This window comes from Heteronotia binoei, chromosome 15 (genome assembly GCF_032191835.1).
Source record: "Heteronotia binoei isolate CCM8104 ecotype False Entrance Well chromosome 15, APGP_CSIRO_Hbin_v1, whole genome shotgun sequence".
In the NCBI taxonomy this organism is placed as follows: domain Eukaryota; kingdom Metazoa; phylum Chordata; class Lepidosauria; order Squamata; family Gekkonidae; genus Heteronotia; species Heteronotia binoei.
The window spans coordinates 35871809-35884743 of NC_083237.1; the positions used below are offsets into that span (position 1 = coordinate 35871809).

Consider the following 12935-nt stretch of genomic DNA (forward strand, 5'->3'; position numbering starts at 1 on the left):
AAAATGGATAATAAATGCTTGAGAGGAGGTTTCAAAAATGTTGAGGAGGTTGAAGAACTGAGATGGAATCTTTTATGAAGTGATTTCTTTCTCCTTAAGGATCCAATAGGGCAGGAGGACCAGTACTTATTCAGCGGAGGACATATTTTTTAATCCCCCTCCAAAAACAGAATTAAAATTGTCCACAAAATTGAAAATGTGGCCCAATGTGGCCAGCGTTCAATTGTGAAATCAGATTCTGAAGCTCTCTTAAGCCTCAGCCTTTGAAATCTTAACACTGGTTGACATGTGCTCCTTGCTATATATGGTCGTTTCATGAGTTTACCAACTTCATTCTAAAAAAAAATGAAAAAAAGAACAGCTTCAAAGAATAGAACATTTTTTTTTTCGCAAGAAATTTCGAGGTAGGAGAACTTAGTAGATTCCTTCCCCACCTCTGTCAAATGGCTTTCAGTTTAAAAATAATCTTGGAAGCAGCACACAAATGGAAACAGGAGGACCATGAGGCTGTTGTGTGCTGAGCAAGGCATTAACACTATAGAACTTGGCTCCGTTTCTCTCCCGCCTGTCCCCTGGTCTACAAATCTGTGCTTTCCAGTGTACCCCAGCATGCTTGTTTAGGGCACTAGTTTTGTTTCTCAGTTCTGAAGGTCTCTCAGAGTTCTGAATCTGCAGAGTCATTTGCTAACCCACAAGCAAGCGGCACGAAGGGAATGTCCCCCTGCAGTGTGCAGGATTGTAAAAGGATGCCACTGTGTTGGCTCAGGTTCAGTTGCTAGCAGCTCAGCCTGCTGTGCACCCGGTGGTTATTTAACAATAGTCTTTCCCCTCCCTTCTCGGTTCTCTAGCCTTCTACAACACAAGAGACAGAAGGCTGGATCCAATGCAAAACTCCACTTGCGCTAAAACTCATGTACAAGTGAAAAGGATAAAGCTATGGTGGTTGTTTGTGATAAGGCATTCAAAGAAGGATTCCCTACTTTTAGGGTTGCCAAAACCCAGGTGGGGTGGGGATCCAGAGCAGTGCTTCCATGTAATGAAAGTCTAGAGTGTACTTTTTTAAAGCTATAAATACGGACAACCACCATGTTAGCAAAAATGATATCTCTTAACAACACAGCATATTTACAAAAACAGAACATAAACAGGAGGAGAACCAAAAACCTATTTTTCTAAAAGTCCAAGATCAGGTGAATCCTGAATTCTTTACTGTAGATGAAAGTTCCACACTCCCACAACTCCAACAGTAGTAGATCCGGACTTCGGCATGCCAAAGGAAGGGGCAGACCTCAGCCCGATGCAAGATGATTCTCTGATCATTCTATCCTCATTTTCTCCCAAAAGGCTTTCTCCAAGCTCCACTTCATGGCAAGGTACTTCAAGAACAATCCACAACTTTTAACTTCTTACAAATCCAACTGGTTACAGACTGTCAAACATGTGGCCTGGGGGCCGAATCAGGCCTCCAGAGGGCTCCTGTCAGGCCCTCGAGCAACTGACTGTCATCTGCTTCCTTCTCCCTCTCTCTTGCTTCCTTCTGTACCACAGCTTGCTTTAGCTCAATTGCACATGAGCTAAAGAGCAAAGACTATTATTTCAATTGGGGAGGCAAGGAGGGAGGGACAACTTACTTTACCAGGCTCTCTCAGTTGCACAGCAGAGCTACTGAGCCAAGCCTCTCTTCCTTCTGTTGGCTGAGGTTTCTCCCCCTCCTGGTGCCCTGAGGAAAGCGGGAAAGGGCCAGAGCTTCCTTTGCCCAGCTCCCTAGATCACACAGGAGAGATACAAACAAAGCACCGTTCAGACCAACAAGTGCTAATGTATTAATAATTTTTTTTAAAAAAATCTTTAATTGTGTTTATCTGTGTCCTTTATAAAGTTTTTTATCTCTGCTACCTGGCATTATATTTTATGACATGGCTTGGCCTGACAAGGTCTCATTTGTGTCAGATCCGGCCCTCATAATGAATGAGTTTGATACCCCTGAATTAGCGAGTTGCATAAAGTATTTTCAGGGTTAATTGATCCAAACTCAATAAGGAGAATCACCAGTCTTCAATATAAATGAGAGACAAATCCTTTGACTTCTTTGTTGTTGGTAAAGATTCACATTGTTCATTGTATAGTCTTTAGAAGCATTCAATATCGCTTTTATTATTAGAAAAGTACAACATTGTATAAGAGCTGTTCTTTGTTACAAAGGAAAAACAAGGGCTGGTTCATTTTCATCCAAACATCAAACAGACAAATATGTAAACTGTCTCCTTGGAAACCAAATTGTGTTCTAGTTAACTCTGGGTGATGTGAAAAATCTGTCTACATTTGCCAGTCTTGGATGGCTCATTCACACATGAAACCATCAGATGATGCTATTGATGTAATGGACATAGTATGTGTAAACTTCAGCCCCAAGTCTGAAGTACACATTAAATCCAGGGCATGATGTCACTTGTAAGTGCCTCATTGTATAACAGCTGTGTGGCTGGTAGCTGCTTGTAAAGCTCATATCCAATAGCTTCCAGCCTGAGGTGAACTGCCACCACACATGGGATTTCTCAACCTGCATTAGGAAGCATCATCAAAATCATGGATTTCTGTACAGTGCCTTCATAATAATAATAATAATAATAATAATAATAATAATAATAATAATAATAATAATAATAATAATAATAATAATAAATTTTATTTATATCCCGCCCTCCCCACCTAGGCAGGCTCAGGGCGGCTAACAACAGTTCAATAAAATTATACAATATAGAATATACAATATAAGGTGATTTAAAACAACATTGAAATTATACATTAATTTAAAACAACAATCTAAAACCAGTTCGAATGTCTGGGTCATTCCATAATTTAAACGGCGGTGATCTTCCTGATGTTATTCTGTACACTTATATTATGGCAGGGGTCAATAGATAAATCATCGGTGGATTAAACAGCCATCCTATCAGCGTCTACAAAAGCCTGCTTGAAAAGAATGGTCTTACAGGCCCTGCGGAATTGGTCCAAATTCCGCAGGGCCCGTACCTCCTCCGGAAGTTGATTCCAAAGGCACGGGGCTATAACAGAGAAGGCCCGTGCCCGTGTACTCTGTAATTTTGCCTCCTTTGGCCCAGGGATAGTCAGCGTATTCTTCCCTGCTGACCTCAGTGCTCTTTGGGGCTCATATGGGGAGAGACGGTCCCTCAGGTAGGCAGGTCCTCGGCCATATAGGGCTTTAAAGGTGATAACCAGCACTTTGTATTGGACCCGGTATGTAACTGGCAGCCAGTGCAGTTCACGCAGCCCCGGCTGTATATGCTCCCATTTTGGGAGTCCTAATAACAACCTGGCCGCTGCGTTCTGCACTAGCTGCAGCTTCCGGGTTCGACACAAAGGCAGCCCCATGTAGAGGGCATTGCAGTAGTCTAGTCTTGAGGTGACCGTCGCGTGGATCACTATTGCCAGGTCCCGGCGCTCCAGGAAAGGAGCCAGCTGCCTTGCCCGCTTCAGGTGGAAAAATGCCGACTTGGCAGTGGCCGCTACCTGGGCCTCCATTGATAGTGAAGGCTCCAGTAGGACTCCCAGGTTCCTGACCCGGCCCGCCGCTTTCAGCGGCGCACCGTCAAAAACCGGGAGAGGTATTTCCCTTCCCAGAGCACCGCGCCCCACGCAAAGGACCTCTGTCTTCGTCGGGTTCAGCTTCAAACCACTCAGCCTAAGCCAAGTTGCCACGGCCTGCAGTGCCCGGTCTAAATTCACTGGGACGCAGTCAGGCCGGCCATCCATTAGCAGATAGAGCTGGGTGTCATCCGCATATTGATGACAACCCAGTCCAAAACTCCGGGCAATCTGGGCAAGGAGGCGCATGTAGATGTTAAATAACATCGGGGAGAGAACTGCTCCCTGAGGCACCCCACAATCTAGTGTGCGCCTCCGGGAGAGCTCTTCCCAATTGCCACCCTTTGTCCCCGACCTTTGAGGAAGGAGGAAAGCCATTGTAAGGCCAGCCCCCTGACCCCTATGTCGGCGAGGCGGCGGGTCAGTAGCTGATGGTCGACCGTGTCGAACGCTGCCGACAGGTCCAACAACATCAGCACCGCCACGCCACCTCGATCCAGTTGCCGCTGGAGGTCATCTGCCAAGGCGACCAGCACTGTCTCCCTCCCGTGGCCCGGGCAAAAGCCGGACTGGCAAGGGTCTAGGATGGAAGCATCATCCAGAAAACCCTGTAGTTGCAGCGCCACTGCCCTCTCAATAATTTTACCTAAAAACGGTAAATTAGAAACCGGTCGGTAATTTGCCAATTCGGCCGGATCTGCTGTACATTTTTTCAGGAGGGGGCGGACCAAGGCCTCTTTCAGAGGTGATGGAAAACGCCCCTCCGAGAGGGATCTATTTATTATGTCCCGTAAAGGACATCTAAGCTCCCTCTGGCAAGCTTTAATCAACCAGGAGGGGCAAGGGTCCAAATCGCAAGTTGTTGGGCGCGCAACAGAGAGAATTCCGTCGACTTCCTCCAGACTGAGCGGGTCAAACCGACCCAACTCCAAACCCGAAGACAGGCGTGGAGCCTCAAGTTCCCGTACTGCATCCAATGTGATAGGCAGGTCTTGGCGGAGCGACGTGATTTTATCTGCAAAATATTTCGCAAAAGCCTCACAGCCAATCTCTAATTCCCTAACATTTGGTTTGCCTTGAGGCGATGTAGTAAGGTCTCCAATTATTCTAAATAATTGTGCCGGGCGCGAATTTGCAGATGCAATCTTGGCTGCAAAGTAATCTCTCTTTGCGGCCTTGACTGCCATCTCATAAGACTTCATAAACGTTCTATAAGATGTTCTCGTCGCTTCATCCCGAGTATGCCGCCACTGCCTCTCTAGTCGTCTGAGCCCCTGTTTCAGCCGGCGTAGCTCCAGGGTATACCATGGAGCCAGCCTCCTGCGAGGGCGCAGAGGACGTCGAGGTGCGATCTCGTAGATGGCCCTGGTTAGCCGGCCTTGCCAGGCCTCCACCAGGTCATCGAGGGAATCGCCAGGGGGCCAGGGGTCCCCCAGTGCCATTTGGAACCGTTCCGGGTCCATCAGGCTCCGGGGGTGAGCCAAAATAGGCTCTCCGCCCATACAGGGTTGGGGTGGCATCCCCACACGGGCCTTGAGGGCTAGGTGATCCGACCATGGTACCGCTTCTACCGCGATATCGTTCACCAAAATCCCGGATGCAAAGATCAGGTCTAACATGTGCCCGGCCTGGTGCACTTGATTCAGTTATTGACACCTCTTTCCTCACCTTCCATTCTCCCTGCAGGTTCTGTTAGTGAAGACACCACAAACCTGGAGGATACTGAGGACAATGAGGAGTTCCTGGAGCAGCTTGTGTCTCTGACGTCCCGGGGCTTACCCCAGCTGGAGATTGAGGAGAAGTACAACATCAACAAGGAGCTGGGCAGTGGTTCCTATGGACATGTCCTGCTGGTCCAGCACCACGAGAAAGGTGAGACAGGTCAAGGACCCAGAGCAATGCACAGGAGGTTCCATAATGGCACAATTTTATGCAGTTATTCCAGTCTAAGACCACTGATTTCAGCAAATTAAGACTGAAGTGACTCCGCAAAAGCTTTTGGCCTTGGAACTCCTGGCAAGGAGGTCTGTCTTCTGTCTTTTGAGCAGTAGATTGGCCAGAGGCAAAGGAGGACAAGGTTTCTATAGCTTACCTACTACCCAGATTAGCAGCCTAAATATAAATACCTAAACTTTGGTATTACTTCACCTTCTTACCTTTTCTTCCAAAGATTATTTAAATCCCCTGTCAAAAATACAGGTAAATGTGGGGGACCTCTATACTGGCATGATCAGTTGTTTCAACTTTGAGGTTACTGGGATATCTCATCCACCCACACATGTCTACACTACAGGTTTAAAGTGGTTTAAACATTAATCCCTGTTTCAAAGAATTTTGGGGGGTGGTAGTTCTGCGGAACATGGTAGGGGGGCAACGGTGGAATTTTTCAATAAATGCTCTCAGTTCCCAGGACTCTCCAAGGGAAGCCATGAACTGGTGTAAAAGCAGTATATATTTATGACATAGGCCTGTTCTGCATACTGGCCTTACTCCTGATCTTCTGTGTGGTTGATCTCCAAGTTTTGGAATCAACTTGGAATCGAGTGCTCCCCACCTTGTCCTTTTTCCATTCTATTTCCTGCTTTAAATTATTCTGTTTGCAGTGGTCACAATCCAGTTTTGAAATCCAAGGGTGGGAGATGTCAGTGATGTTGTCTTTGCTGCCATCAGATTACCTTCCCTTTTTAAAATTCGCACAGGTGCTCTAGTGACACTGTGCACTAGCACTAAATCAATATTTGTCACCCAACGTATCACTTTAAACCAAAAAAGGCCACTACAACATAGCTACTTAACATGTGTTATCCTGCATCAGACTGATTAAGACACCACAAAAGAACATTTTTTTAACCTCACTGCCAGCTACTAAAGATTTCTTATCACCCTGGGCGAAGAGGACAGTAAAAGTAGCCCAGGGTGAATGGGATTACTAAAACCAAAGGTGGGAAATGGCTGGTGGGGGAGAGATAAAAATTCTGTCTGCTGCTGAAGAAAATTAGCAAAGTAGCAGTAAAGTACAAACTTTTTGAACATATTACAATAGAAAACATTAGCAAACATTGATGCATACAAACAACAAATCACTGGGTATAAAACTAAAAAATAATTTTATATTTATTTAATTTCATAGAAGAAATATAGCCTTTCCCATAAATATAAAGTCAACATCCAATACACAAAATATTAACCAACTTAATTTAAACATCAACCATTGTGCAGGACACTTATCATGTAATAATACAAAGATTGTGAAAGTATTGATGCAGAATTAAGAACTCCAAAAGAAATATTTCCGACAGTTGTCGTATGCAGGCAAAAAGCCGAGAAAGCTTGTACATATCCTGCTGTTTGTGATGTGTTCTATATCGAATCTGAAAAGATTCCTAGGTAGTTCTTGTCTCTGTTCTTCCTCAGAATAACATTGTAGCCACACAAGAAGCTTGAATCTGGAGTCAAAATTCACTATTCAAAGAGATTCCAATCTCAACAAGACGAGGAGCCAAGCCACTTCAAACTTGCCTGCTATGGTAGAAGATCGAATCTGGGCATTTCTGGATGCCAAGCAGATGCTCTACCACTGAGCCACATCCTGCCCTAAGAAAGTTGTTACCTTTTTGGTATAACAGTGGGAGACCATCAATTCAAGGGAAGTGGCTAGCAAAAAAGAGAATCCAATGAGATTAATCAGAGATTATCCCCATTTCCAAACTGGAATTGATTCTAGCTTTGTTGAATTGTGGCTCTAGAATTAAAAAACAGATTCCGGGGCTATGCCCTGGCTCCAATTAAGCCTTGGCTAGAGTTCAATTATAGCTCAGCCCAAGCTGTTCCCTGGCTCACAAGTCTTGCAATTAATTAGTTGTGTCATCCCAGGCATGTGGGCAGCTGCCAGCAAGCAGGTGCTGTGTTGGCCATGCCTCGGAGAACCTCCTGGCGAAGCACAGCAGTCTGAGCAGCAGGCTGACTAGCCTGGCAGCATGTGGTCTAGCAGCTGTAGGAATAAGGAGCAAGGGAAGAGCTAGCCCTGTCTCTGCAAACATGCAGCATAAAGCTAAGGAGGGCAACAGGTTCCGCAGAGAGACCAAAGTCTGCAGGGGACAGAGGTGTTCTCCTCTGTTACTGATGAAGAATCCTCAGTGGCCCAAGTCAGGCTAGTTGCTTTTGACCTAAAGGGCCTTATTAATAAGGATGTAGAAATTACATACTTAGACTTCCTTTTGACAAAGGTCTTCGCCAAAAGCATTTGAGTAAACATCAGGAGAAATCCTATGCTTTCTTAAAGACGAACAAGTGTTGCGAATTTTTTTCATCTGAATCTAAGGAATTGGTCCAAAAAGCCTTATGCTAGACTGAATTTGTTAGTCTCTAAAATGCTAGCATTGCCAACCCCCAGCTGAGGGCAGGGGATCCCCCAGTTTGGAGCCCCTCCTCCTGCTTCAGAGCTATCAGAAAGCAGAGGGAAATAGCTGTGGGACGCTCCTCTCCTCAGCAGGAATTACCCCCACAACAGGCAAGAAGCAAGAAATAAACATGATATGCCTATGTAGCTAGAAAGTTTGGAGTTTATAGAATTGTGTATGGGGTGGAGAAAGTGGATAGACATAACTTTTTTCTGTTTCTCCATAACATTAAAACTCATCTTAACCCAGCTGATGACAATGTGTCCAAGAATTACAAAAAGAAAATAATTCAGACGGAACACAAAATTATTTTGGAATTTAATACCAAAGGATATAGTGATGGTCACCAACTTAGATTTCTTTAAAAGATAATTAGACTTATTTACAAAAGATAGGATATAGTAGTGCCCATTAATCATGACAGCCAAATGAAACATTCACCGCTTGATGGAAGAAGTAGGCTGCTGTGGGATTCCAGATGACATTCAATTGGCTACTGTTAGAAACGCACTGGACTAGATGGATCCTGGGTCTGATCCAACAAGGCTTTTCTTATGTTCTTATCAGTAGCCATCTCCTAAGGTCTTGAAGCTGAGATGTTGAGGGTTGAAACTTCTTAGAGACCAGAAATGACTAGCTCCTTCATTTCCTCCACCTGCCCCAATACAACAGCCAAACTCCCTGACTGCTCTTCTTTGTCCAGACACGAGCATTTACTCAGTTGGTAGGCAGGAGCTGGTGACTGAATGGTCTAGTCCCCTCTTTCCTTCTCCATCCTCATGCTGGCCAGATCTCAGAGCTAATCAGTTGTCCTGTCTTCAGATTTACTGATGCTCGATTGCAATCTGATTTTCCACTATTCCATTCCAGCTGCTCATTCCAAATCTCAGATAGTGCCCCCCACCCATTTCTAGTCACTGGTTGGACTTTGCAAGCCATCTTGTGGCTTATATTAATTCTGTGTTCTCTGTGGTACCTGGCACATAATGGCATTATAAGAGAATATTGAATGTAAAGCACTGCTGCTAGCTTCTATGACTGTGGTACCATGGTGCCCCCTATTGTCCAACCACTGAAGCTTTCCCTCTTACTGCTTGCAGGGTCTTCAATGGCACTGAAGCTGATGTCCAAGGAAAGGACAGGAAGACGAGAGTTCCTGCGGGAATATTGCATCGCCCTCTGCCTTTCCTCGCACCATGCCCTTCTGCGAACAACTGGCATTGCTTTTGAAACATCAACACATTATGCATTTGCCCAGGAGTTGGCACCAGCTGGAGATCTCTGTGCCATCCTGAGCTCAGAGGTAGGAGGAAGGTTAACAGGGGTGAGTGGGCTGTGTGGGTCTTTGGAACTATGGGCATCTGACAGTGCTAGAATGTGTTAAGGAGAAGATCAAGGATCAAGACATACATAATATAACAGAAGCTCACAGAGAGGCTTGCAGGTGTAACATAAAGCCAGCTTCTTCTTGATTTTGCAGTTCAAAGGACAGGAGGCATGAAGCTACATTATACTGAATCAGACCATTGGTCCATTGGGTTCATCATTGTCTATTCAGACTGACAGTGGGTCTCCAGGGTTTCAGGCAAGGCTCTTTCACATCATCTCTCACCTGGTCCTTTCAACTGGAGATGCCAGTGACTGAACCTGGGAGCCTTTGCATGCCAAGCAGAGGCTCTGCCACTGAGGCACAAACTCTTCTCTTATATCAGTACATCAGTATATATTCAAGGGACTGCTTCCCTTCTTTGTGCCAGACAGATGCATAGCATTCATACATTTATGTATTGATTTTTTTTTTAATTTTATGTTATCAAATTTATATCCTGCCCTCCCCTGATGGGCTCAGGGTACATATGGATACTACAGAAAGGGTAAAAACAGCTCTACATCTGGGAGGGGGGATATATTGCATCACAGATGCCAGCCAATGAAACAGCTTCCACAGTCAGCTTCCATTGCAAAAGGTGTACTGAATTCAGTGCGAGGGCATTCCAAAGCAGCAGGGCTGTTATGATATAACTTCTCCCTAAGTAAAATGGAATAATTTTGTGCCCTTTTGAGCTTTGTGAGCAGGCTGGAAATGAAGATGGGGGTTTAGGGTGTTTGATGTATTTGTGAAGAAAGAGGGTTGGAGGAGAAAGTCAGGGTGATAACCGTATTTCATAGTAATGGATGCTGAGGCTGATGTCAAGAGCTTTTCAAGGCCCCGTTTCCTAGGTGACCGTGCTCATCTTGAATCTTTTCTACCTTTTCTCCCCACAGCAGGGCATCCCTGAGGTGCAACTGAAGAGGTGTGCATCCCAGTTGGCTGAAGCACTAGATTTCATGCACGGCAAAGCCTTGGTGCATCGGGACATAAAGCTGGACAATGTGATGCTCTTTGACAGTGAGTGTCGGCTGGTGAAGCTAGGCGACTTTGGCCTCACAAGGGTGGAGGGTACTCGAGTAGCTGCCATGTCTGGCACCCTGCCCTACTCTCCACCTGAACTGTGCCTTCTGGAGGGCAATGAGACTCTGGCTCTGGACTCCAGCCTGGATGTCTGGGCCTTTGGAGTGCTGCTGTTCTGCCTCTGCACAGGTTGCTTCCCGTGGGACGTGGCAATGAGTCCCGACCCTCAGTTTGAGGAATTTAGCATCTGGCAGAACCGTACAGTGCCAGGGGAGGCTCCTGGCCTGTGGAAAGGCTTCACCACAAACATCCTGGGCATGTTCCACCGTTTGATGACTATCGACCCTGATCGTCGCAGTCCTGCTATTGAAGTGCACAAATACTTACATCTGCCTTGGCGGGTGGACAGCTCTGGAGCAACACAGAGTCCACCAGGGGATTGTCTCAAGGGGACAGATTCTGGTGCATGCCTCACAGGCCCCACAGGGGACAGTACTGACTTGGTCAGTGGCACCCAGGAGAAATGCCCTGGACTGATGACTACTGAAAAAACCCATGCCATACAAATGGATCCCAATCTTGGAAGCAACCCCAGTCTACAGGAAAGCTCTAGATTAGCAGAGGCTGGACTCCAGCCCTGAAAAGGGTATAAGGAGTGAAGACCAGAATTTTCCCTGACAGACCACAATGAACTAAACATTTTGAGTCAGGAAGAAAGAACTTAGCAATAGTCTGACCAACCAAGAGGGTAGGTTTTAGAAGTATCAAGCAATGTAGTGTCAGTGTCACCCCTCCCTCTAGCTGCTGAAAAGGGCAGAGTAGAACTGAGTAGACCTACTCCCTAAATGAGAGGGTTGGTGCACAGTTGAGCAGTAACCAGTAACACACCATGAAATCCTATAGAACAGGTGAAGCCTTAACACAACATAAAATCCTATAGAACAGGTGAAGCCTTTTGTGCATCTAGCAGAGCTGGCATGAGCTGTAGGCAATAATTCCAGGTGTTCCAGATTCCTTGAGTTGCTCCTTTAGATAGGGTTGTCAACTAAAGGCTGGCAGCTCTGGAAAGCATGGGGATGGGTGAGACTGCCTAGATTTCACTTTCAAGTTTCAGAACAGGAAGTGTGTCACAGTGATCTAGAAATTTTCCAGTCTCTACAGTTTACCTCTCTTTTTTCCATCAAGTCACAGTGGATTTATGGTGATCCCTTACAGTTTTCAAGACAAGAGGCATTCAGAGGTGGTTTGCCATTGCCTGTCTCTGCATAGTAACCCTTGTATTCCTTGGTGTTCTCCCACCCAAATACTAATCTGCTAAGCTTCTGAGGTCTGATGAGATCAGGCTAACCTGAGTGACCCAAGTCAGGGTCATAGTTTACCATAGAGACTTGAAAATTCCTAGATAATTCTGATGTCACTTCCTGTCTGCTAACTGGAAATGATGTCCAGGTGTGGATTGCTGCTGTCTTCTTTCAGCTCCTCTACTGTTCTTCTGGGTGAGGCCAGGGGACTGGGTGTGTTAGTAGGGGTTTGCCCTCCAGAACTAGTAAGGGGCAACCCTATCTCTAGAGGAAAGATCCATCCTACCTACACCATGATCCAATTCCTGAAACACAACATGAGTTATGAGGGCAAGTGGGCCTCCCTCTCTTGGTGGCTTTCCTGCTGATTATGTTACTCAGCTACACAAAAAAGAGGAAGAAGTCTCTTCTCTCCAATAGGGAGAAAAGGGGGTGAAGACAGGAAATTGTTAAGAAGGAAACACAACTAAAAATATGTGATGGAAGAGAGGGAGAAACAAAATGGATTTTTGCCTAAGTCTGCAAAATAGCTTGAGTTGCCTCTGGTATCTAGCACAGAAATATGATACAAGCATGCTGTACTAATGGATGTCAGTGACTAATGCCAATGTGGAGTGCTTGTAGGGTCTTTGATTTAGCATGTGCCTCAGGCAAGTCCTTCTGCACAAATTGTAGCACAGGGAGTTTCAGATTGTTCTCTCCTATATTTGTTTGCTTTTTTTAAAAAAAAGGTTTGATTTTTTTTAAGGTTTTCTTTTTCTTAATCTAATGGTGCATATATCTTCTGCAGTCTTTCCTAACAGAGACATCTTGGCAACTCCACTCACCCTTCTGATTATTTTGAGTCACTAATAAAGACATTTTCCCCCAGTATTCCCCCAGAGTGTTTTTGCAAATTTAGCAGTGTATTAAAAATGTATACTGCTGTTGCAGTCATGAGACTGTCCTAGTATGAGTCATGTATGTTTTAGTATATTTCAGAAAATTTTGGGCATGGTTGCCAGGTGCCCCTCTGGATGAGATGGAGTATAAATTTGCCAGATTCAAACTGGGGAACGCCTGGAGATTTGGGGATGGAGCCTGTGGAAGGACAGGGACTTCAGTGGGATGTAATGCCATAGAGTCCACTCTCCAATGCATCCATCTCTGCAGACTGAAAATGAGTTGTAATTTCAGGGATCCTCGGGTCCCACCTGAAGACAGGCATCCTTATTTGGGGGTGCCATAAAAGTGACA

The 12935-nt window shown here is 45.4% G+C and overlaps 1 protein-coding gene across 1 annotated transcript in view; it reads left to right on the top strand.

The window, feature by feature from the left end:
* Positions 1–11267, top strand: part of LOC132584610 (uncharacterized serine/threonine-protein kinase SBK3-like) — a 31205-nt gene extending 19938 nt beyond the window's left edge. Inside the window, exons 2-4 of the mRNA XM_060256515.1 lie at positions 5293–5478; positions 9107–9309; positions 10272–11267. Of these exons, the coding sequence (XP_060112498.1) occupies positions 5293–5478; positions 9107–9309; positions 10272–11039 (1157 nt within the window). The 3' untranslated portion in view covers positions 11040–11267. The remainder of the gene's footprint in view (positions 1–5292; positions 5479–9106; positions 9310–10271) is intronic.
* Positions 11268–12935: the final 1668 nt, after the last annotated feature.